Consider the following 25528-nt stretch of genomic DNA (forward strand, 5'->3'; position numbering starts at 1 on the left):
AATCTCCCAGCCCTGAGCAGCTGCCAGGAGTGTTTGCAGCTCATTTCCTGACACTGCTCACCTCCCTCTGCAGACTTCTGTGTGTTTATGCATTCAAATATAAATATAAATACTAATGTAGGTGTAATTCAGGGTATGTAGCCAGAATTTCAAATGTGAGCAGCATCACTAGGGAGAAAAACAGGAGCTGTTGCTACTGAGAACTCATGTAAATCTGGCCTGTTAAGTTGTGCTTTATTTCCCACTGAGTTTTTGAATATAGATTTTATGGTTTTTGAATCTTTGTGCCTTGAAAGGTTGCTTTGATCCTGTGCTCTGCCTTGGGTAGGCATAGGGGAAAAGTCCTTGGTTTGGGGGGAAGGGAAAATGACAGATATTGAGATTCTTTTCTTGAGTGAGAATTGTCTGTGTGTGTATTTTAACTGTTCATAGTTAAAAATTAGCACTGGACCATTTGCTTTTTACTCAAAGTTATTATTTGGAAGCATCACCTGTGTGGGACTGCATCTTACAAAACTGCACAACTTTACTCTTGGATTTTTGGGGGATTTTTTTTATGTTGTTGTTTGAAGTTTTGTAATTTCCATGGTGATGAGCATGATATAAAATCCCAAGTGGAAAATATGTCAGTAGAAATATCCTATGAATGGATTTAGTTGATGTTATTACATGAGATAAGGCTGTTCAGCAAAACAAAACAAAAAAAAGATTTAGAAAGTGACCTTTATGGAAATACATCTGAGATAAATCCACTCTGTTGCATGTACAGATGAGCTTTCTGAAGGTATTTTAACACAAAATAGCTGAGGAAGGGATGGAAAAGGTGTGAAAGAGCCTGGCAGGTAATCCAGAGCTGTGTCTGTGTGTGGCTGTCTGTCCTTCCAGCTCAGACCAGGGTCACAAGGGGCTGGAGCAGAGCCTGGACTGCTTGGAATTAATGCTGGAATAATTTGGTTTGGGACCTTAGAGCTCATCCAGTGCCCCCCCTGCCATGGCAGAGACACCTTCACCATCCCAGGTGCTCCAAGCCCTGTCCAACCTGGCCTTGGGCACTGCCAGGGATCCAGGGGCACCACCAGGAGGGATGGGTGGCTTAAGGACAGCAGGAGCTGAACCAAATCCATTTGAACTTTATTTTCTGTTTTAATGTCCAGCCTAAAGAGAGACAGGGAAAGGCTGCTTTGTATTTTTGATTGTTTTTTGGGGGGGGGGGGTTAGTTCTGGGGTTAATTCTGTGTCTGTTTGGGAGTGGTAGTGGAGTGATGATGACAGTTGGTTGTTGTTTTTGATACTAGGAAATATAGAGGAAGGTTAATTGAAAGTGTATTGATGACAAAGAGGCCAGATTGGGGCAGGATTGGGAGTTCTGTGGGAGGAAAGGAAAGCAGAGCCAGGGAAGCCAAAGGGTTTGCCCTGGCCTTGGAGATGGACACCAGAGTGGTCAGGGATGGGGAAAGAGAGGGATTGCAGGTGTTGAGGGCAAGGAGGCACCTCCAGAGAAAAATTGAAACATTGGAATACTTCAGGATTAGCAGTGGTCCTCAGCAGGCTGAGAGATGTTTGGTAAAGTCTGTGTGTGCACTAAAGAAAAATCTTGAGATACTTGAAGAAACCTCTTAGGAAACCTTCCCTCTGTGCTGGAACACCAATGTTCTGCTCAAACAGCACAGGGAACATTCAATATCTGTGCCAACACTTCACCTAAATTAGTCTGGACTAAGAGAGGAAATCCTTGAGACCTCTCACAAGTGGGGCCTCAGAGCTCTTCACCTTCCTGCAGAGCTGCTCAAGAGTTTTTGGTTTTTCCCCTATGACAGTTTTTATTGCAGATGCAAGGTGTCCTTTTGGATGGGACATTTGCCAACAGTAACAGCCAGGCAGCATTTCTGGGCTTGCCTCAGAGCTGCTGCCCAAACAACCCCTGAGCAGGCAAAGGAAGGAAATTGGGTCTCCCTCTGCCTCTGAGTCATTTCCTGAAGGCTGTGTCAGCACTCAGGCTGTGCTTGCTCGTGGTACATCATGGTGTGGGGTAGTGAAACCCCAATAATCTGAGCCTGAATTGGGGGAGAAGTGAGGCAGTGAAACCCCACTAATCTGAGCCTGGATGGGGTGAGGCAGTGAGACCCCGCTAATCTGAGCCTGAATTGGGGGAGAAGTGAGGCTGTGGAACCCCACTAATCTGAGCCTGAATTGGGTGAAATGTGAGGCAGTGAAACCCCAAAAATATGAGCCTGAATTGGGTGGGATGTGAGGCAGTGAGACCCCCCTAATCTGAGCCTGAATTGGGGGATGTGTGGGGCAGTGAAACCCCACTAATCTGAGCCTGAATTGGATGAGGTTTGAGGCAATGAAACCCCACTAATCTGAGCCTGAATTGAGTAAGGTGTGAGGCAGTAAGACCCCACTAATTTGGGCCTGAATGGGGTGAGGTGTGGGGCAGTGAAACCCCACTAATCTGAGCCTGAATTTAGGGAGAGCCCCTCCAGAAGTAGTTCCACTTTGGGGTGGGAACCAAGGGACTTTGCTGGAGGTGATGCCACCTTCAGACCTGGATGTGGTTGCTGGATGTCACCTCAGAAGCTGGGTCTGATCTCTGCTCTGCCACCCTGCTGTGACAGAGCCTGGCTTTGTGCAGGGCTGGGTTTATCTCAGCCCTGATCTCCACTGTGGGCTGAGTCAGGGCAGGCAGGAGGCCATGGACACATCATCTGCAGATGTTTTGTGGGTGTGCCCACAAAGTGTTAAATGAGGACAGAGCAGAGCTCTGGCTGCAGGTTCTGTGTCCTTGTCCTGCCTGGGCACAGCCAACAGGGTTTGGGACGCCTCAAAGAGGAAACATCTGCTGGAAACAAACGGGTTCTGTTCTTGCCAGGCTCTAATGTGGGGTTTGGGGAGGTTTGAGGATTGTTTTTCCCCATAGAGGAGCACTGGAGTTTTGAGACCAGCAGCCATCTGCTCAAGGAGCCCGGGTCCTGCTCCAGCAGCAGAATGGAGAAGACAAGAAGGGTTCAGGAGAGGCTTGAGGCACAAGGCAGCAGCCACAGCTGGGCTGAAGGGGAGGAGGAGGCAGCCAGGGGGTGAGGGGTTCCTCAGGAGCCAGGAAATCTCACCTTGGCTGCTCTGAGATCAACAGACACCAGAACAGGCAGCACCAAATGTTCCAGCCTGGCTTCTGGGGGAGAAATCACCCAAGTGAAATCTGGCTCTGCCTTCTTCCCTTTGCAGCTCTCAGCAGCAGAGAGCCCTCACCCATTCCTGTTCATGCACTCTCCTTGCACCCCAGCTTTATTTAATTTTTAGGGTTTTTGACAAAATATGAAGAGGTGACCAAGTCATTATTGCCAGCTCTCCTTGGAAGCCCTGGGTCCAACTCTGCAGCCAATCCCTGACCATTCCAGTTCATGCACTCTCCTTGCACCCCAATTTTAGTTAATTTTTAGGATTTTTTGACAAAATATTAAGAGGTGACCAAGTAATTATTGCCAACTGTCTTTGAAAAGCCTGGGTACAGCACTGCAGCCAATCTGTGACCATTCCAGTTCATGCAGCCTCCTTGCACCCCAGCTTTATTTAATTTTTAGGGTTTTTGACAAAATATGAAGAGGTGACCAAGTCATTATTGCCAGCTCTCCTTGGAAGCCCTGGGTCCAACTCTGCAGCCAATCCCTGACCATTCCAGTTCATGCATTCTTCTTGCATCCCAATTTTAGTTAATTTTTTAGATTTTTTTGACAAAATATGGAGAGGTGACCAAGTCATTACTGCCAGCTCTCCTTGGAAAGCCTGGGTCCTGCTCTGCAGCCAATCTCTGCAGTGCATCTGCCTGGTGATGGTTTGCTCTCAGCAGGAAGGGAAAAAGAGGAGGAAAATTGCATTTTTTTATATAAATAGGCAGTGCTTTTAGTGGAAGATGAACCCCCCCTGGCCTTGCTTTGTCACCCCTGAGGGGATCCCTGCTGTGTTTCCATTTGCATGTCCCAGTAACGCCTCTGCAGCTCCATCCACATCTGTTTGCCTCTTTTTCCACCAGCTTGTTGATATAAAGCATTAATCATTCAAATATTAATAAAGAAACAATAATCCTGGCTGTTGCTAACTATCTGATTTCCTTTCTTTTTCCTTTTTTTTTTTTTTGTTTTCTCTCTCTCTCTCTCCTGTGCACGTTTTTCTTTAGCTTGAAATGGCGATTGAAAACCTACAAAAAAATGAAGGGATAACATCACACAAAAGCAGTTTGCTCAACAGCCATGTAAGTTACAATCAGAATTTACAACCTTTTCCCCTGCTTTGGAAGGAGAATTATTTCTTTGGTGTATTCAACAGCATGAGGCACTCAAAAGCAGCCTGTGATTGAGCTGTGCTGCACAAAGCAGCCCATTCCCAAGGAAAAATAGGCTGCAAAAAGTGCTATATGATAATGTTTGCTGCTGAGATGCTCAGGAGTCTGTTATATATTCATAATAAATATAAATGTGTTTATTTATTTCATCTGCCTTGCAATGAAAATTGCTGGCAATCAGATAAACACATTGGAGGAAGTTCTTTTCCTTTTATTGGAACAGAAACGTGGCTGGAAAATTACTTGTAAATGCAGAGGCATGACTTGGTGTGAATTGTGACAGATCCCCCTCAACCAAAAGCCTCTGAATGCCTTTTTTCCCCTCTCTCTGTGCCTCAGGAAGCCCATTCCTGTCACAATGCTGTGCTAAATCCATGTGCTGGGCCTCTCTCTCACTGTGCCAAGGATTTCCCTGCTTTGTGTGATATTCCCACTGTTCTGCTGGGCCTTTGCATCCTGGTTTGTGGCTCCCATGCAGGAACACTGAGGGTTGAGCACATGCTTGGGTGAGATTTGGGTTGATCCAGGTCATGTTGGGGTCCCTGGACTTTGTTTTCCCTGTGTTTGGATGAAGCTCAAGCATGTCCTGCACCCATAAATTCCATGCACAAAGTGGTGTTTCTCTGCTCTAACAGGTTTTCTCTGGGTTTGGGGGCTGGTTTGTTGTCATTCTTAGGGCGAAAAATAAAAACCTTTGGCTTCTTCACCCTGAGACAGCAAAAGGAACTTTAAACCAGTCTGATTATTTATTCTGATTTCAAATTCCAGGCCAAGGCTCCTGAGGGAGCTCAAACTTTATTTCAGCTGGTGGAAAGTGAAGGTTTCTGGTTGTAGCTGGGGAAAAAACCTGCAGGATCAGGCAGTTCCTGTTCTGAGCATCCCTCCCACCCCAGGCTGGGCACTCCTCAAGTGCTGCACAAAGACTTTGTTGCTCTGCAGGACTTTTCTTGTTCATCGAGGACAAAGTTTGAAATAAAATCAGGAAAAGGGCAGAGGAAAGAGAGCAAAAGGTAGAAAAGAGATTTTACTGACCACAGGCTGTACAGGATGGAGGGGGGACCTCATCCAGCCCCTGATCAGACCTTCCCTGCCCTGGTATTGTAGGCTAGAAGTGAAGAATTTGATGTCCCTGGTTCTGGGTCCTTGATGTCCCTGGTTCTAGGCCTGGTTCATAGTCTGGCCTAAGGTTTAAGTGCAACCTCTGGAGCAAACAAACTCCTTCCTGAGCATGTGTGGGTACAAACAAACTCCTTCCTGAGCATGAATAACACATCCAGCCCCAGCTGGTCCCTCTGAAAGTGCAGCTCCTGGGCTGAGGAACCCTCCAGGTCCTTGCTGTCCCCAGTGTCCTTGCTCAGGGAGGTGTCTGGGGACATGTGGGAATAAAAAGGGGGATGAGCAGTGCTTGGAGGGGACACAGCACACTGGGGAAGCAGATGAGGCAGCTCCAGAGCTGGAGGAGCTGCAGTGCCATTGCCCAGGGAGGTTCTTTTAGGGCTCCTCTGAGTGAGGCACTGGGCTGTAGTGAGAGACCTGAGCCCATGGAAGGGCACCCTGATGGGAGCAGGAAGCTGGACCACGATGGTTTGGGTTGGAAAGGACCTTAAAGCTCATTCTTACTTAATTCCAACCTCCTACCATGGGCAAGGACACCTTCCACCAGAGCAGGGTGCTCAGAGCTCTGTCCAACCCAGCCTTGGATACTCCAGGGATGCTCAGAGCTCTGTCCCACCCAGCCTTGGATCCTCCAGGGATGCTCAGAGCTCTGTCCCACCCAGCCTTGGATACTCCAGGGATGCTCAGAGCTCTGTCCAGCCCAGCCTTGGATGCTCCAGGGATGCTCAGAGCTCTGTCCAACCCAGCTTTGGGTGCTCAGAGCTCTGTCCAACCCAGCCTTGGATCCTCCAGGGATGCTCAGAGCTCTGTCCAGCCCAGCCTTGGATACTCCAGGGATGCTCAGAGCTCTGTCCAACCCAGCCTTGGTTGCTCTGCTACTCATGGTCCCAGCTAAAAACACCTTAAATATGACCCACAAATTGTTTCTTTTTTGTATTTCATAGAAGTAGCCACAAGAAAATGTCTCCAAACCTCCACCTCTAAAAAAATAAAATTATTTTCTCCATTAGCCCCATGAGTGGCTTTTTCCACCCTTGGATCGAACCAGGATAAAGTTTTTGTTAGTGTTTTTTTTTTTTTCAAACAGTCAGATAGAAATAAAGTTAAGGTAGAAATGAAAATTAAATGTTCCCCTGTAGTGCCAATAACAGCAGCATATGGCTGTGGAGTGATTTTATTGAACCTGATCATGGCATAAACAGAAATAAGCTGGGGAAATAATCAGAAATATCTGATTGTCACAACAGAACAAAATTCAGAAAGCAAACAGAAGAAAAGATTCAGATGGAAAGAGTTTTTAATTTTCTCATTTTAAGTGCCCAATGTGTTATTAGTTGTGCAGGAAGAACAAAAATCACGATTGGAAAATTATTTATATTCTGACAGATCTCTGCTTTAAGCTCTTTTGTGTTCTTCATAATAAATTTCTAATTCAATAGTGGGAGTTCATATTGTGAAACTCTGCAATGTTTGAGGGAATATAAAAAGACATTTGCAGGAAAAGGAAGCTGGGAGATGAAGGGAATCTTCTAGAAATATCAGAGATTAGAATAAAAATGCCCAGGATCAAATTTAAATGAGAAGGTTTATCTGTATCTGGATTTTCCGTAGCAATACACAACTTTTATATTTTTTTTTTAAGGCTTAAGGATTAAGATTTAGGGGATAAATAGCTGATGCACATTCAGTACCTTCCATAGGATAAATAAAATACCTGCTTTAAAAATTTGAAAGGATCTTAAGCAATAATCTCTTAAACATAGGGGATGGGCCAAATTAACATAGATGTGGACAGCTTAAAAACTGAACTCCTGCTGGTGTTTTATGGCAAAACCACTGGGGTCTATTTTTGTTAGAGGGCACTGAATGGCTGGGGGAGGCTCAGGGCCACAAAAAGACTTTTGGGGGCTTCCTGGGGTGTCTGTGCTGCAGGTGGGAGCAGGAGAGGTCATTATGGATCATTAAAAAAACATTTATTGGAACTGTGGGGTTTGGAGAAGGGATCCCCTCAGAGAGTGCTCTGAGTGGAGTGGAGCTGGGGGAAGGTGGGAGGGGGACAGGAGGCTCCTGAAGAGCAGGACAGAGGGACAAATGGCCGGGAGGTTTTTCTTCCTTCCAGCTCCAAAGTCCACCAAAGCTCATGGGTGCAGCCATGGGAATTGGTGGTTGGATTTGGATCAGCTCCAGCTGACAAATCTTGGGATGGTTTGGGTTGGAAGGGACCTCAAAGCCCATCCAGTGCCACCCCTGCCATGGCAGGGACACCTTCCATTGTCCCAGGCTGCTCCCAGCCCTGCCCAGCCTGGCCTTGGGCACTGCCAGGGATCCAGGGGCAGCCCCAGCTGCTCTGGGCACCCTGTGCCAGGGCCTGCCCACCCTGCCAGGGAACAATTCCTGATTCCCAATCTCCCATCCAGCCCTGCCCTCTGGCAGTGGGAGCCATTCCCTGTGTCCTGTCCCTGCAGGCCTTGTCCCCAGTCCCTCTCCATCTCTCCTGGAGCCCTTTAGGTCCTGAGGTGTCCCTGGAGCCTTCTCCTCTCCAGGTGAGCATCCCCAGCTGTGCCAGGGAACAATTCCTTCCCAATATCCCATCTAAATGGGATTTTTTCCCATCTAAATGTCACTTTTCCAGTGGGAGGCCATTCCCTGTGTCCTGTCCCTCCAGGCCTTGTCCCCAGTCCATCTTCAGCTCTCCTGGAACCCCTTCAGGCCCAGGCTCTGAGGTGTCCCTGGAGCCTTCTCCTCTCCAGACTGAATGGAATAATTTTAATTACAATTTTGGATGCAGCTGACTTTGTGCAGCAGCAGTTTCAGTGTGGGTGTGTGGAGGAGACCCACAGAGCACACCCTGAGGGGGCTGCAGGGCTCTGTGTGACAGCAGGGTGGGACACAGGAACAGCTCAGTGGAGGTTCCAGAGATGTCATCACACAGCTCAGGTTGTCTTTCAGAGAATTATTGATGTAAAACTCCAGCCTTGGGGTGAACTGGGACCTTGGAGTGTCACCAAGAGAAAATGGGAGAAGAGAGAGGGGCATGGGAGTGGAGAGGGTTTGGGTGCAGCTCCGTGGGCTTTGGCAAATCCCACTGATTTTTAGACTAAATCCATGCTCAGTTCCTATAATTGCTTGGACTCTCAGTTGTTTGGAGATGCTGTGGCTGATATTTGGATTTCACAACCCAAATCTGTTTTGCCCTGTTCTGGTGGGAATGCAGCTGGTTCTGGTGCAGGGATGGAGGTCTGGAGGGAAGGGAAGCCTGCAAAATGTTCATCCCAGACACCCCTCATGACACTGAAAGGGCTCTTACCCACCCTGTTGATATTAGTCCATGTGTACATCCAATTCCTCCCAAAAATCAATTATTACAACTCTCATTTTATTGATGCTGAAGTCATTTAGTTAATTAAAGGAGATTGGGGGCTTTGCATTTGAATTCCTGTGCTGACACCATGTGCTGGACCTGCCCTTTCAGACTATCTCAGTAGAAATAATTTATATTAATTGCAAATTTTAATCAACAGCCATGTCAGAAGTTCAGACAGTAAATTTTGCAAAGTAGATGGATTCCCTCAGATTTTGAAGGTTGCTTTGGCAACCATTAATTTTATTGTTAAGGGAGTAGTTGCAGACATGCCAATCTTCCAATTAATAAAGACTTTGCATCAATTTGCTTCCCCTAAAATTTATTTCTCTTAGGCAGTATCTCAAGATCTCTTTTCCTTGGAAAATGTGAATTTTTACAGCTTTATTTTGGCTCTGCAGGAATTCATCCGAACCCAAGGTGGACACTGAGCTGGCAGCAGGATTGTGGTTTAATGAAAAATCTGACTGGTTTTGTTTGTGCTGGGGGATTTTGCCATCCTATAAACTGGGTTTTGCTATCCTATAAACTACCATAAAGTTATACAAATTATAACTTATGTTAATTAACACATAGAAATTAATTACTCAGTTCTCTTGAACTTCAGCATCTGGACATTTAAACATCGACCCTGCCTGACTTCTCAGCTCTCTTCAGACTTGCATGTTTTTTTTATTTTTCCCTGCCTGAAGCTGCAGTGGCTGCTGGATAACTATGAGACAGCAGAGGGTGTGAGCCTGCCCCGGAGCTCCCTGTACAACCATTACCTGAGGCACTGCCAGGAGCACAAACTGGACCCCGTCAACGCCGCCTCCTTCGGGAAGCTCATCCGCTCTGTCTTCATGGGGCTGAGGACACGGCGCCTGGGCACCAGGTTGGTGCCAATCTGCAGTTAATCTGTCGTGGTTTGATGCTGGCACAATGCCAGTGCCCCCATGAAAATGTGTTCTCCCCAGTGCCTGCTGTGAGATGTGACCAGGAATAGAGCAAAGCAGGCTCCAGCTTAGGAATAAAGGAAAAAAAGACTTTATTGACTTACAATATGTAAAAAGGAAAACACATAGAATGAAAACCTTCCAAAACATTCCTCCTCCCCAATTTCCACTACAGCACAAAATTAAACCTTAGATTCTCAATCTAGTTACCACCCTTCAGATAATCAACTCTTAGTTCATCACCAGCCCTCAGATAATCAATTCTCAGTTCATCGAGGGGAGAGGAGTCCCTCAGAGGCGTATCCGTGTCTTCAGTGGCCACACCACCTGCCAATATTCAAATCTGAGCACTGATTGGTTTGACCACAACCTCCCAAAAACTCACTTCCTTATCAACCTAGGACAAGAAATAAAAAGCAACTCTCCTGCAGCATCTCTGGTGCACTCAGAAGCTGCTGAGGATCTTTAGGAGGTTCAGGTGTTTCTTTTCTGGGATCTACAGGAATAAATGCCACTGCACTTGGCCACATGTGGGTTTAAATTTTCCAGGGGATGATGGCATTTCATTAGTTTGATGCCTTGTGAAGGCTGAGCTAGAACAGAGAATAGAGAGAGTTAATTAATAAAGTAGGGATTTATTAGGAGGCTTCAATGGATCCATCTTGGGCAGCACAAGAGCCCAGCCAGGGCTGAGCCCAAAATGAACCAAAATGGTCACAAAAATGGACAACTGGTCACAGGGTCTCTCACAATTTTATAAGTTCTGCTCCATTTGCATACTGGAGTTAAGTGTCCAGTTACAGCTTTAGCCCATGCAGTCCCATCCTGCTTGTTTTTCTCTCTCCAGCCCACGTTGTTTGTGCTCTTGGGCTGAGATTTGGATCCTTTGTCCTTGGTGCCCAGCTGGAGCAGGAATTGTTTTGTCTCCCTGCTCTGTGCACAGAGCTCACCATCCCCTCAATGTGAACCCAGACCCACCCACTAAAGCAGCACAGAATCTGAAAAATATAAAAACTCAAACCTGAGGCACCAAGTTCATCCCTTCAGCCACTCAAACAGTGCTTGGCAGCCATGTGCTGCCTGAAATGGCGTGTGTTGTCCAAGCAGCCAGGGCCACAATGCCCTTTTTGGTGACTAAGTTGATATTTCCAGGGGAAATTCCAAATATCACTACTATGGGATCCGCCTGAAGCCGGAGTCGCCGCTGAACCGCCTGCAGGAGGACACGCAGTACATGGCCATGAGACAGCAGCCCATCCACCAGAAACAAAGGTAGGTGCTCCCAAACCCTGCCCAAAACACTCAGCAGGTGTGAGAATCTGCTCAGTCCATAGAGCATGAGGCACTTGTTGTTGCTGAAGTGCAGAAGGAACAGAATTTATTTTTTAAGCTCCTAAATAGAAAGTAAGCGCAAAAGTCAGTGCTTGAGACAGAGTCTGCCTTGGACCCCACTGCAGCTCTGCTTCTCTTTTTTGGATTTTTTGGTGTCACCAAACTTCTTAGCCCCTTTAATTCTGTCTTGGGGAAGCTTTTCAATAGGAGCTTCTCATTTCCCCTCCATCTGATTTCACAATATAAATTCTCAGCCCTCCCCATGTTTGCCTTGAATGTACCAACCACTCCATGGACTCACAGATGTGTGTTATAAATAACACAGAGGTGTTTTCTCCTGTCTGTGTGGATCCTAATCCATCCTAATTCTGATGGAATTCAGGTACAGAGCAGCCCAGAAGATGGATGGGATGGCAGAGAGTGCATCCAACAGCACCCCCCACACCACCCCTGAGCAGTCAGTGGCTGCTCAGTGCCAGCACCACCAGCAGTTCATAGGTGAGGAAACCCCTTTGGTGATCAATTCTTAATTATTCCACATCAGGGATTTGGGTTTTAAGGGGAAAGCTTTATCTAAAAAATCTACAGTGTGTATATATGCATATATATATAAAAATATATATAGAAATTTAATGTTATATATAAATTATATATAAAAATATACATAATATTAATTTTTGTGTTATATTTAAATTTTATGTGTTATAGTGTGTATAGATAAAAATATACATAATAATTATTTTGTGCTATATATAAATTATATGTGTTATAGTGTGTAAATATAAAATATATATGATATTAATTTTTATATTATATAACATATATACTATAGTGTGTGTACATAATATATATATTATATATAATTTTCTTTATTTTATATGTTTATGTATCTGTATTTTATATATATAGGATGTGTTCTATAGGTTTTTGTAGTGTCACACTTGCTAAGTTTATCTGCTGACTCCTCTCTCCCCAGGAAGGTTTTTTCCTCAAACCCATGGGTCTGTTAGGTCCCTCATTTTTAGTATTGTTTTAATCCATCTGATTTATTTAAATTCCATGGAGGACTGGAGGTCCTGGCCAGAGTGGGGAAGCAATTCCCTTCCTTGCAAAGGCTGCACTGGGGATTTGGATGAAGATGATCCATATTGACCTTCTCTGGATTTGCTGGTCCTGGATCTGTGTCTCCACCACAAATCCCAGCTCCTGACACCTCTGCTGCCCAATTCTATTCCTCATTGTACAGAGAGACATTTCCAAGCTTCAGGGAAATTCTAATGGATGGTAGATGAGGAAAATGTTTTCTTATTTCTTTTATTACAAGCAGAAAGGAAGCATTTTCCTTTCCCCACTGAACCCACTGGGCTGTGGTTATTTGCTTTTTCTTATCACAAATCAGGGAAAGGAGTAAATTATCTCATTTTTCCTCTCTCATCCCAGCTGGAACATGAAAGAGTGAGAGCAGCACCTTGTGATCAGCTGTGCTCTGAGCTTTCTGACCCTCACCACCTCTCCCAATTTCTGTTCCCAGATGTAACCCACGTCTTTCCTGAGTTCCCAGCCCCTGATCTTGGCAATGTCCTCTTACAAGAAGGTTTCACCTTGAACGACGTGAAAACTCTGCAGGTTCTCTACAGGAGGCACTGTGAGGTGATTGTGTGCAATATTCTTTGGGGATTATTTGTAATTAATTTATTAACTGACATGGGACATCACTCAAGTGACCAGCTCTTAGGAAAAGCTGGGAATGCTTCATTTGCCTGCAATTACAACTCAAATATTGATTTTTTTTCCACCATGTGACCTGTTTTATGTTAAGTTGATCACTACAAAAGTGCCAATTCTGTTGTTTTTCATGTAAATTATTTCCTGCGGGTGGCAGCACTGGAGCTGAGTGCTCACCCCGTGGTGTTCTTTGCTGTCAGGCCACTTTGGATGTCGTGATGCACCTCCAGTTCCACTACATCGAGAAGCTGTGGCAATCCTTCTGGAATCCCAAGGCACCCCCTAGTGATGGCCCCACTGCTCTGCCCTCCAGGTACTCCCCTTCTTCCCTGCTTCACTTCTTACAGATAATCTCTTTTTAACATGCATGAAGATTTTTTAGTCTTTTTGAGCCTAAATCTCATTCTTCTTCAATGCCAAGATTTTAGGTAGATGATCTTACAGGTACAAATCTATGCCCTTCAAGTGAAACTTATTGTGGGGAGAAAATCCTCTCTGAGATGTTCAGTCATTTTGTTTTTTAGACAGACCAAATAAAAAGAAAAGCAAGCTATAGGGTTGTGCACTTGCTGTTCCAAAGCACCTGCTGGCATCTGAAAATAAACCAGCAGAAAATCAGCATAAATGAGTGCTTTGGAGGATTTGGGAGTATTTTCTGCCCTGCAGAGCTGTGACAAAGAGAGTTGGAAGTGTTTAATAGTGTAATGAAAAGTTCAGAGCTGTGAGGAAGGGTCTGCTCTGATTAGAGAATTGTGGGGTCACTGAGGTTGGAAAAGCCCTCCAAGATCATCAGAAGAAGTTCCTTTCAAAAGCAGCTTCTTATTTCCCCTCCATCTGATTCCACAATAGAAATTATCAGCCCTCACCAGTCTTGAGGTGTTGGGGTTGGGTTGCACTTGATGATCTTTAAAGTCTCTTCCAACCTGTGAATTCTTTGAGTCACCACTCAGCCACGTCCCCAAGTGCCACATCCCCACCTTTTTTGGACACTTCCATGGATGGTGATTCCACCACAGCCTGTTCCAATCCCTGACCACTCTTTCAGTGAAGAAATTTCCCCTCATATCCCATATAAACCTCCGCTGGGGTGATTTGAGGCTAATTCCTCTCATCCATGTCCCTTGCACCTCCTGCTTTCCCCAGTGATGATTCCCTGCTCAGATTTTAGGGACTCTCTGAGGATTCCCTGCTCAAATTTTAGGGATTTCCAGACTGACTCTCTGCCTTGCCTTCCTGCCCAGACCTGTCAGTGCTTCATGTTTTGAGGCAGATCATTGCAAACAAAGCTGCTTTCATCTTTTCACTCCTGCCTGGCTCATTGCTGTGCCTCTTCCTCATCCTTTATGCATTGGGAGCTGCTGCCAGGGGAATGGAAATAAGTGAAAGCAGAGAAAATTGAAAAAATTCTTAAAATTTCTATCACAAATCTGTCCACTCTTACTGAGGCTATAAAGATGAAGGTTTTCTATTCAGAAGAAAAATGGTAAAACACTGAGTAATAAGGAAAAATCCCTCAAAAATCAGTAAATATGGCCCTGTAGATGTTGCCCAGGGGATATTTTCTTGCAAGGAGTCACTGCAGCTGTGTTTGCTTGGTTTAAAATCTCTCTTTTTTTTGAGGGAACAGCTCCCAGGCAAATTGCAACACCCCAGGAGCTGTTTCTAGGTACACAGGGGAAAACTGGAGGCAGCTTTTGTGCAGGGCTCTCACACCTCTGCCCCTAACCAGAGAGGTGAATAACACACTCCCTCCCCTTCTTAATGCATAAATATAAATACAAACCCCAAATATTGGGGAGGTGGCACACTGAAAGCATGAGAAGATGCAGAACATGGATGCACTTCACAGCAGGCTCACAGCAGGTTTCCTGACCTGTTTCTCCATGTGGGATTTTCCAGGAGTTATGCAAATGGAGTTCACCATTAAAATTCTGCAGCCTGAGGCTCAAAGTCCCCTTTAGAGCATGTCCAAGGCTTGGCTTTAATGATTTTGATGGGCAAAAAGACCCTTTCCATGGGGGAAGACCTTTCCAAATTCCCAATTCTCAGTATAATGTGTGGGCGAGCAGCTCTGGCAGTGAATTCAGGTTTCAGCTCTTTCTGCTTTTTTGTAACAAATATCTTGTGCCTTTATACAGCTACAAAGTGAAAATAATGCAAGCTGGATTGACCCCAGCCAGTTACAGACAATATATTTTGTTCTCATCCAACCATTCAGTATCCTTCTTTCTGAAGATGTTCAGCATTTGGAGGGGTTAAACACCTTGAAAATTACTCAATATCAGCTCATCTGCCCCTACAGTGGCTGCAAAGTGTTTGTCCCCTGTGCTGTGGCTCAGGAGGGTGAGAGCAGAGGGGAGGGAAGGTTTGGGAGGATCCAGCTGAGCCTTTGCTGCCTGAGCTGGCAGTGCTGGAGCTCAGCTCCCACTGAACAGGGGTTGTGAGAGGCTGTGAAGGTAAAAAGGGAACACCAAGAGTGTGGATTTGAGGGAAAACTGCTCCAAGCTCTGGCCCCAAGGACAGGGAGGTTGCAAGGCACACAAGCATGGTTTTTTCTGCTGAAAATTGGAGTTAGAAATGCAGAGGGAGAGGGAAAACACTGAATGCAAACCTGCTGCTAATTCTGTCTCCTTCCTCCTCCTCCTGCAGTGAAGAGGAACCCGAAGGGACCCTCCCAAAGGACAAACTGATCACCCTGTGCAAGTACGAGCCCATCCTCAAGTGGATGAGGAGCTGTGACCACATCCTGTACCAGGCCCTGGTGGAGATCCTCATCCCTGACGTGCTCAGGCCAGTGCCCAGTGAGTACCCACAGCCCCACCTGAGCCTGGTCTCACTTCCCATAAAGATTTCCACTGTAAAATCCCACTTGGAGGTGTTTATCCTGGCTAAAATATCGTGGCAACAGCAGTGTTCCTCCTGCAGCATTGCTCTGGGGGGATGTTTTATACCCCCTGGGAATTCCCCTGCCTTTTAAATTTTGTGTGTTGCATTTCACATCTCCTGATTTTGGCCAGGAGTTTGGATATGGGAGCACTTTGGGATGTGGCTCCTTGCAGGTCTTTGTTTGCATAGGACCATCCTGTTCCTGACACTCCTGGAAATTAGGGGTCAACTTTTTGAGATCAGGAATGGGGTATTGAGAGTTTTCTCTCTGATTTAGATTCTCTGAGGGCTGTCACAAGCTGGGGCATGAGGATGTCTCTGAAGAGCGAATTTCAATGCTTGAAAAATGCTCAGAAGGGCCAGGAATAAGAAAAGTATGCAAGAAAATAAAAATAATTTAAAAGCCATAGAAATGTTTAGGTTGGAAAACACCTGTAGATCATTAAGTCCAGTTGTCATAAAGATAAGAATAAGGATAAGGATAAGAATGAGAATGAGAATAAGAATAAGAATAAGAATTAAACAAAAGAAAACAAAAATGAAAAAACCATAGAAATGTTTAGGTTGGAAAAGACCTCTAAGACCATTAAGTCCAATTATCATAAGTATAAGAGTAAGATAAGGATAAGGATAAGAATAAGAATAAGAATAAGAACAAGAATAAGAATAAGAATAAGAATAAGAATAAGAATAAGAATAAGAATAAGAATAAGAATAAGAATAAGAATAAGAATAGGAGTAAGAATAAGAATAGGAGTAAGAGTGAGAATAAGTATAAGAAAAATTAAAAATAAAAATTAAAAAGAAAAAGAATAATAAGAGTTTGAGTAATAATATCAAAGAATAATTTTGGTATACCAACCCAGCTGATTTCCTTGATGCTGAGTTGACATCTCAGCTAACCAGACCACAGGCTGGGCTTTTCCAGTAGTCCTAAGGCAGAAAATGGTAGCCAAAAATGCCCCAGAGCAGCTTTTGTGACTCTGCAGCCTTCTTTGCAGGCACGCTGACCCAGGCCATCCGGAACTTTGCCAAGAGCTTGGAAGGGTGGCTGATGAATGCCATGAGTGAATTCCCCCCCCAGGTCGTGCAGACCAAGGTGAGCAGAGATGGGCCCAGGGTGTATCTGCACCTTGCAGAAATTCCTGCTGGGGTTTGGACACCTGGCACGGTGCAGTGGTTGATTGTGAACCAAAATCAGCCAGGAGTGGGAGGATGGGTGGGGAAGTTCCTGTGCCCTGAAATTGCAGGTAAAGCTTTGTGGGGGAAAATCATAGTGCCACAGAACATCCTGAGCTGGAAGGGATACACAGGGATCATCACAAACCCCTGGCCCTGCACAGCCACCCCAACAACCCCACCCTGAGCATCCCTGGGAGCAGTGTCCAAACCCTTCTGGAGCTCTGGCAGCCTTGGGGCCAGGACCATTCCCTGTTATCTCTGTTCTGGAATGAGGCTGGAAAAGCCTGGAGAGCACAGGAGTGAGTGGCATTGCCCCAAGGCTCCTGCTCTCCCAAATCCAGGGATTCTTGCTGCCTCTCCCCACCACGCTGGTCTCTGCTGGAGGCAGAGTGTGAAAACCTGGTAGCTTAAAGAGAATAAATAATGGAATCATAGAATTTTGCAGGTCTGGGTCCTTCCACTGCTGTTCTGCCTGGTGGAGCATTGTGTGGCCCAGGCAACCAGGGAGATGTAATGGGAGAGGTCAGAATCCTTCATTCCCTACAAACCAACCCAAACTGAGCAGCACCTAAAGAGACACCATTGATTCACAAACCACACTGTGCCCTCAACATGTTTTACAACCCCCTGTGCCCAAGGATTGACTGAGTTGTTCTGAGTGCCTGGCACAAGGATTAGGTTGGAAATGACCTTTGAGATGATTTAAGTCCAACCACAACCCCAGCACTGCCCAGCCCACCACTAAAACATGTTCCCAAATGCCACCTCCACGTTTTTTGAGCCCTTCCATGGCTGGTGACTGCAGCACTGGCCATGCTGTGGTGGTGTTTGAGGGTCCCCAGGACAAGGGAAGAGATGAGAATCTTGACTCCATGTTTCAGAAAGCTGATTTATTATTTTATGATAAATACTGTATTAAAAGAGAATGATATATTAAAAAGCTATACTAAAGAATAGAAGAAAGGAGACATCAGAAAGCTAGAAAGGAATGATAATAAAATTTTGTGACTGACACAGCTGGACTGTGATTAGCCATTAATTAAAAACAATCCACATGAGACCAATCAAAGATGCACCTGTTGGTAAATCATCTCCAGATTATATTCCACAGCCATCAGATAGTTATTGTTTACATTTCTTTTCTGAGGCTTCTTGTGGGAATCCATAAATTCAGAAGGTTTTAGGAAAGCTACAAAAGGGAGGCCTCAGAGACAGCAGAACTGTGATTAGAGCTAAGCAGTAGCCATGAGATAGATCAGCAGAAAAATTATGTAAAATGTAGAAAAGCAAAGACAAACAGAACAATGGTCTGTGTATTAACGCTTGTCTAGAATAACTCCCTAAGCTGCAGAAAAGTTTATCTAGCAAGATATTAGGAAGTTTGAAGCTTAATAATGGAGCTCTGTGCATTGTGTTTTAAGGCTTACAAGCGGGTGTTGTATTTGAAATAAGCAAGCATTGTTTAACCAAATGTACGTGTGCTCATAGTGATTGGATAGAACTAGTGTCGATATAGAGTATATACTCTACAGATATAAATACTGTCAATATGCTTTTGCTTTGTGTGATTGGTCAAAAAACTTAAAAAGTAAGTTGTAACATTAAGTTCTTGGGATGTGAGCTGCTGGCATCTTCCCGTTGTTATAACCATGGAATGAGACTGATGCTGGAAAATAAAACAGCTCAGGGCACGTTCCCAGCAGTCCCGTCCTGTTGGTGATTTGTACATAGCCCACAGCCAGCGATAGCTCCTCAGCTTCTCAGGAGAAAAATCATAACGAAAGGGTTTCCATCAAACATGTCAGTGTCCCCCTGCAGCCGCTGTGGTGTGTTGCAGGTGGGGGTGGTGAGTGCCTTTGCCCAGACCCTGCGCAGGTACACGTCCCTGAACCACCTGGCGCAGGCGGCGCGCGCCGTGCTGCAGAACACGTCCCAGATCAACCAGATGCTCAGCGACCTCAACCGCGTGGACTTCGCCAACGTGCAGGTACCCACAGACCCCCTGCTCCTCACTGCCTCAGTTCCAAAACCAGGTGTCTGCTAAGGAAGGCAGGAGCCTCCCCTGAAATGGAAAATGTAACGCCCCCCCCACTCCAAATTGCTGTAAGTTTTAAATTAAGGGGCTCTCAGGAAAAAATATGGGAGCAGGAATAACAGTTCCTTAATAGGGAAGAGAATAAAAGGATAAAATAGACAATGCAGTAAACTAAAACAACATTGACAGAGTAATGTAGTAAACAATGAAATAAACAATGCAATAAAGCAAAACAACGCTGACAGAGCTCCCTCCAAATTGCTATACATTTTAAATTAAGGGGCTCTCAGGCAAAAAATATGGGAGCAGGAAATAACAGTTCTTTAATAGGGAAGAAAGTAAAAGGATAAAATAAACAATGCAGTACACCAGAACAACACTGCCAGAGTCAGAACACAACCTGACACCCTGTGGGTCAGGCTGTTGGCAGCAGTCCCATTGGAATTGTGGCTGCAGCCCTCCTGCAGTGTCAGGGGTGGTTCTGCTGGAGCAGGGATCCTGTAGAAAGGTGCAGTCTCTTCCTCTGAAGATGCAGTGGCAGAGGCAGCTGATGTTCCTCTGGGGAATCCAGTGCAGAAGCCGTGCTGGTGTTCCAGAATCTCCAGATTATATCCAGGCAGGAATGCTTGGCTCCTCCCTCTGGGCTCACATCTCCCAATGGGATGCTGTAGTTTTAATCAGCCATGCAGTGACATTCAGTAGCTGTTATCAGCAGATATCCCCTCCTGAGGGAGGTATGATTGTGGTCATAAGAGAGAGATAAGGCAAGCAGGAGCAGGGCATGAGTAACTGTGAGCCCTTTCTCCTGAGCAGGAGCAGGCCTCGTGGGTGTGCCAGTGTGAGGAGGGCATGGTGCAGAAGCTGGAGCAGGATTTCAAGCTGACTCTGCAGCAGCAGAGCTCTCTGGACCAGTGGGCCAGCTGGCTGGACAATGTGGTCACTCAAGTGCTGAAGCATCACGAGGGCAGCCCCAGCTTCCCCAAGGCAGCCAGGCAGTTCCTGTTGAAGTGGTCCTTCTACAGGTACATTTTCTTTCTCATTTTGGGGGTATTTCTGCATCAACCTTGGGGCATGTAAGGAACTCCTTGAAAAGCCAAGGCCAAGATCTTTACTCCTATTAAACTCTGCTTCAGTGTGGTTCTGGTAACCTTTCAAGATGGGGATAGGATACTCCATAAACTAAATTTCTTAAAGCCAAGGCCAGGCTGGGTTAAGATACTCCATAAACTAAATTTCTTGAAGCCAAGGCCAAGTTCTTTACTCCCATGAAACTCTACTTAAATATGGTTCTGCTATCCCTTCAGGATGGGGATAGGATGCTCCATAAACCAAATTTCTCAAAACCAAGGCCAAGTTCTTTACTCCCATTAAACTCTGCTTAACTGTGGTTCTGGTGTCCCTTCAGGATGGGGATAGGATGCTCCATAAACTAAATTTCTTAAAGCCAAGGCCCAGTTGGTATAAAATGCTCCATAAATTAAATTTCTTAAAGCCAAGGCCAAGTTCTTCACTCCCATTAAACTCTGCTTGACTGTGGTTCTGGTGTCCCTTCAGCACGGGGATAGGATGCTCCATAAACCAAATTTCTTAAAGTGTTTTGATACTTTTGGGTCAGAGGCAGAGACACTGTTGGGTCCCACAGAACCACCAGGGTCCAGAACTCACATCAGCCATGGCAGAGATGTAAAACTCATCCCAAATTTGTGATTCTTGCCCATTCCCAGCTCGATGGTGATCCGGGACCTCACCCTGCGCAGCGCCGCCAGCTTTGGCTCCTTCCACCTGATCCGCCTGCTCTACGACGAGTACATGTTCTACCTGGTGGAGCACCGTGTGGCCCAGGCAACAGGGGAGACCCCAATTGCTGTCATGGGAGAGGTGAGAGCCCTTTATTCCCTACAAACCAACCCAAAAGAAGCAGTTCCTCAAAAGACACCGGTGGTTCACACAGCACGCTGCACTCCCGGCTTGTTTTGCAACAAAAATTATTTATTGAGTTGTTTTGGCATAAGGAAAGAATTCCTGGAGCATATTCCCTGAGCTGGTGGGTTTGGGGTGGTTGAGCATTATTTGGAGGCTTGGAGGAGGGAGGCAAAGGATCTCCCCCCTTCTCTGCACCACAAGTGACTGCCAGCCCTGACTTTGGGACTCCTGACAGGGAGGTCCATCAAAACCAAGCAAAAATGGTCCAAAAGTTGCTTTTAGCAACTGAACTTCTCCAGGCCTCTACAAGCTCCAGCATTACCTGCACAGTGAGCCACTCCCTCCATTTTTGAGGGGAAGAAGAGGATGATGGGGTTGTTTGGGCTGTTTGTGAGGGTTTGGGGGTTTTTTTGTTCACAGTAATTTTGGTGCCTGGCTTGCAGGGAGGTCCTGTCCTGCCTAGCTGAGGCCACATCCAGTTTTTCCCTCTGAAATACAGAGTTAAAAGCCCCAGCTAAACCTGTGACAGCAATGCTGAAACTACTGTGAGTTTAAAACTGAGCCCACGTGCTCAAAACTGATCTCATTTGCTCCTTGAAGCTTCCACAGAGCTCATGTAGGGATCCAGGCAAACCAAAGCCACCAAATCCTGTTGTTTCTGCCTTCCCTGCCCTCCCACTCTGCTCCAGCTGCAGTGCTGAGTTCCCACTCTTCCCTGCAATGCTGAGTTCCCACTGTTCCCTGCAAAACCTCCTCCTTCACTGGTATTAAAGGAACAGGAAAGGCAGAGTCTGGCTCCCATCCCTCAGGCTTTTCCTCCATTCAACCCTTGCAATATTCCTGCTCTCCAGGAGGAGGCTGATTCTTTCCAGCAAAGAAGGATGAGGTGTCCTCCCACTCCCACTGAGCTTTGCAATTCCCACTCTCCTCAGCTCCTGCCCAGCTTTCCACGACTTTCCAGAATTATTGTTTGCAGCAATTTGGTGTCTCAGACCTGGTCATTGAGAGGGACATCACACCTCCAGAGCCAAGGAGCTCTCTGGTTCCACATCCTGGATGGCCAAACTCTCTCAGACATCACTGCAAAGGCTTTGCAGGGAGGGGAAATGCCAGAGGTGAAAGGGCTGGAGAAAAGGCACCACTTTTACCTGTAGCAGCACTTGGTCATTGCCTGGCAGATGGAAAAATTACCATTCCTTTTCATTCTGCCTTAATTCCAGAGCTAAACCCTGCCCTGGATTGTTGTGTGTGGTGTTCACCCAGAGGTTTAAATGGCAACAAAAGGCTTTTTCCCCAAAACCTGTGGTTGGTTTTCATTTCTGCTCTCCACCACCAATGCTCACAGTCTCTCCTGGTGCTTGAAATTCTCTGGCACCTCAGCTCCCCAAAGCCTCACTGACCCCAAAACTCCTTTTTCTTTCAGTTTGGTGACCTCACATCCCTGTCTCCAACACTGTTGGACAAAGGTACCTGTCCTCCCTGCCGGGGAGTGATGGTTTGGGAGGGTTGGAGGGTTGGGATGGTTTGGGAGGATTGGGAAGTGGGATGGTTTGGGCAGGTTGGAGACATGGGATGGTTTGAGATGGTTTGGGATGGTTGGGGTTGGGATGGTTTGGGAGGGTTGGGATGGTTTGGGATGGTTTGGGATGGTTTGGGAGGGTTGGGATGGTTTGGGATGGTTTGGGAGGGTTGGAGGATGGGATAGTTTGGGAGGGTTGGGGTGGTTTGGGAGGCTTGGGGCCCCTTGTGCTGCCTCTTGCAGCCTGCTCTGCTGGAAAGCAGCTCCTGGTGGCCCCGTGCCCTGCTCTGAGCCGTGTCCTTTGCAGATGACATCGAGCTGGGCACGGAGGGGGATCCAGGAGAGCCTCTGGTGAAACGGGAGCGCAGCGAGCCCGGCCACTCCCTGCAGGACATCTGACCCCTGGGCTGGACCTGGCCACCCCTGCAGGACATCTGAGCCCTGGGCTGGACCCTGCAGGACATCTGACACCTGGGCTGCGCTGAGCCATCCATCCGGAGCCAGGCGGGGCGTGCCGAGCCCGGCGCCCCCGGATTTGCGTTATTATAGTGCCTCTTAGTTTCTCTTGATGTTTACTCGTGTTTGAGGATGGGCTGAGGCGGTTTTGGCTGCCAGTGTCCCTCCAGAGGGGAGGGAGAAGCTCCAGAGTCTGCTCTCTGTGGCCAGCAGCAGGTGGGATGTGCCTGGCTGGAGGAGCTGTCCTGGCTCTGTCAGGGAAGGTGCTTTGGGTTCCTTCCCCACGTCTCAGACTTCACTGTGATACAAACTTGAACCAATCAGTGCCCAAGAAGAAGGAGAAATGTCTGGCCCTTCTCCTGCAGCCTTTCCAGACCAGCTGTCCTGGCTCTGGATTGCCAAATCTCTGCACAGGGAGCACAGGGCAGTTGGTGTCCCTTGTCCCCCCTGGGAGAGGCTCCAGGCTGCACATCCCGACGGACACAGCGTGCTCTGGGACTATGGGATGAGCATTCCCACCTGCTTCCATGGCTCCCCAGCCTGGAACTTCACCCCAATGCTCCTGGGATGCCATCCGGCCAACTCAAAATACCAAAGGACTCCGAGGCAGCTGGAGGCAGAGCATGCCTGTTGTCCCACATGCCGTGATGGCCTGGGGCAGTCCCATGGTGATCCCATGGCAATCCTATGGTGATCTCATGGTAATCCCATGGCAATCCTATGGTGATCCCATGGTGACCCCGTGGTAATCCCGTGGCAGTCCTGTGATGATCCCATGGTGATCCCATGGCAATCCTGTGGTGATCCCATGGGGATCCCATAGTGATTCCATGATGACCCCACGGCAATTCCCTGGTGATCTCATGATGATCCCATGGTGATCCCATGTCAATCCCATGGCAATCCTGTGATGATGCCGTGGTGATTCCATGATGATTCCATAGCAACGCCATGGTGATCTCATGATGATCCCATGGCAATCCCATGGTGATCCTGTGGCGATCCTGTGGTGATCCCATGGCAGTCCTGTGATGATCCCATGGGGAACCCATGGCAATCCTATAGCAATCCCATGGTGATCTCATGATGATCCCATGGCAATCCCATGGTGATCCTGTGGCGATCCTGTGGTGATCCCATGGCAGTCCTGTGATGATCCCATGGGGAACCCATGGCAATCCTATAGCAATCCCATGATGGTCCCATGATCCCATGGTGATCCCATGGCAATCTTGTGGTGATCCCATGGTGATTCCATGATGACCCCACGGCAATTCCCTGGTGATCTCATGATGATCCCATGATCCCATGCAAATCCCATGGCAATCCTGTGGTGATCCCATAGCAATCCCATGATGATCCCATGGCGATCCCATGGCAATCTTGTGGTGATCCCATGGCAATCCCATGATGATCCCATGGCAATCCCATGGTGACCCCATGGCAGTCATCATCATGGCAGTCCTGTGATGATCCCATGATGATCCCATGGCAATCTGTGGCAATCCCATGGTGACCCCATGGCAATCCATGGCAGTCCTGTGATGATCCCATGATGGTGCCATGGCAATCCCATGTCCATCCCCACCCTCCACGGTGCCCAGGCACACAGGAACCGGCCCCACATCCTGGGGTTTGTGAAATCCCCACCTCAAGTCCTGTTCTGAGCTCGAAGGGGGTTCTGGAGCAGGGGTGAGGGGGTGACTGCAGTGCCTTAGGGGGGCCTTGGCCCCATTGCCCTGCTCCAGGGGGGCCAGCACAGCCCATCCCAGGTGGGGAGGGGCTGGCACAGACCCCCAGCATTTCCCTCTCTGGATCCCTTTGCCTTTTCCTGTGGGGAGCTCTGTAGGATTTATCCCCTTTGCCATGTCCTGTGGGGTCATGGATTGCCCTGGGATGCTGTGGACTGCACTGGGGTGCTGTGGGCTACAGGGCTACAGGGCAGAGGAGGTGGGGAATCTGTAAAACAAAGCCCTGGGGCAAATGTCTCTGTGAATAAAGGCCGTGTCATAAATAGCTTTTATTATTATTGTTGTTATTATGGTTTCTGGTGCTGCAGTGTTTGGTGTGAGCTTTTCCAGGGGTCTCGTGTGCATTGCCCAGCAGAGAATCTTCTACCCAACTCTCTGATTTCTCATTCCCAGAGGCACTAAGGCAGCTGTGCCACTTTCAAACATTGAAACAACACATTGAAATGAGAGTGTGTGCAGTGGCACATCCTCCCTCTGTGCCAGGCTGTTGTGCCAGGGTGGTGTTTGTCTGTAAATGTCTCACATGGAAGTGGCAGGAGAGAAGTGAGAGAGGGAGATTTAACTGTACAGAACCATGAAAACCCCCTGGATCAGAGTCCACACTTGGGATCCTGCTGATGAGATAAGAGAGTCTAAAACAACAACTGAGCAACCCAATCTGAGCTGCCCTGCTGCCTCTGAGGGCCACAGGAGTTCAGCTCTGCCTCTGAGGGAGGCCAGCAGGCAGAGGAGATGCTCTGGAGCTCTTCAGCAGCACCCAAACCCCTCCACAGAATCCCCACTAAAGCTGAACAGCAATAAACGTGTGTCCAGCACTCAGGCCTGCACAAGGAGTGTCGTGGTCCCATTTCTTCTGAGGTCCCTGAGAGGTGCCAGGAGATGCTGCAGTGTCACAGACATCTTTTATGGAAAATCCTTTCCTTAGGATTTTTCCTCCTGAGAAGCTGAGAGGCCTCAGGAACAAATGT

The 25528-nt window shown here is 47.1% G+C and overlaps 1 protein-coding gene across 5 annotated transcripts in view; it reads left to right on the forward strand.

Annotated features, from left to right (window-relative positions):
* Positions 1–24815, forward strand: part of RFX2 (regulatory factor X2) — an 80329-nt gene extending 55514 nt beyond the window's left edge. For 2 of the 5 annotated variants that reach the window (XM_063160913.1, XM_063160918.1), the window contains 14 exons: positions 4175–4249; positions 9509–9690; positions 10904–11023; positions 11466–11581; positions 12615–12733; positions 13009–13121; positions 15458–15609; positions 16696–16793; positions 18714–18863; positions 19725–19933; positions 20636–20789; positions 22258–22300; positions 22661–22766; positions 22806–24814. In XM_063160913.1, coding sequence (XP_063016983.1) covers positions 4175–4249; positions 9509–9690; positions 10904–11023; positions 11466–11581; positions 12615–12733; positions 13009–13121; positions 15458–15609; positions 16696–16793; positions 18714–18863; positions 19725–19933; positions 20636–20789; positions 22258–22300; positions 22661–22752 — 1623 coding nt within the window. In that variant the 3' untranslated portion in view covers positions 22753–22766; positions 22806–24814. Of the gene's footprint in view, positions 1–4174; positions 4250–9508; positions 9691–10903; positions 11024–11465; positions 11582–12614; positions 12734–13008; positions 13122–15457; positions 15610–16695; positions 16794–18713; positions 18864–19724; positions 19934–20635; positions 20790–22257; positions 22301–22660; positions 22767–22805 lie in introns of all 5 variants that reach the window. The other 3 variants (XM_063160914.1, XM_063160919.1, XM_063160915.1) reach the window with 3 other exon arrangements.
* Positions 24816–25528: the final 713 nt, after the last annotated feature.

Source organism: Melospiza melodia, chromosome 7, assembly GCF_035770615.1.
Source record: "Melospiza melodia melodia isolate bMelMel2 chromosome 7, bMelMel2.pri, whole genome shotgun sequence".
Lineage (NCBI taxonomy): Eukaryota > Metazoa > Chordata > Aves > Passeriformes > Passerellidae > Melospiza > Melospiza melodia.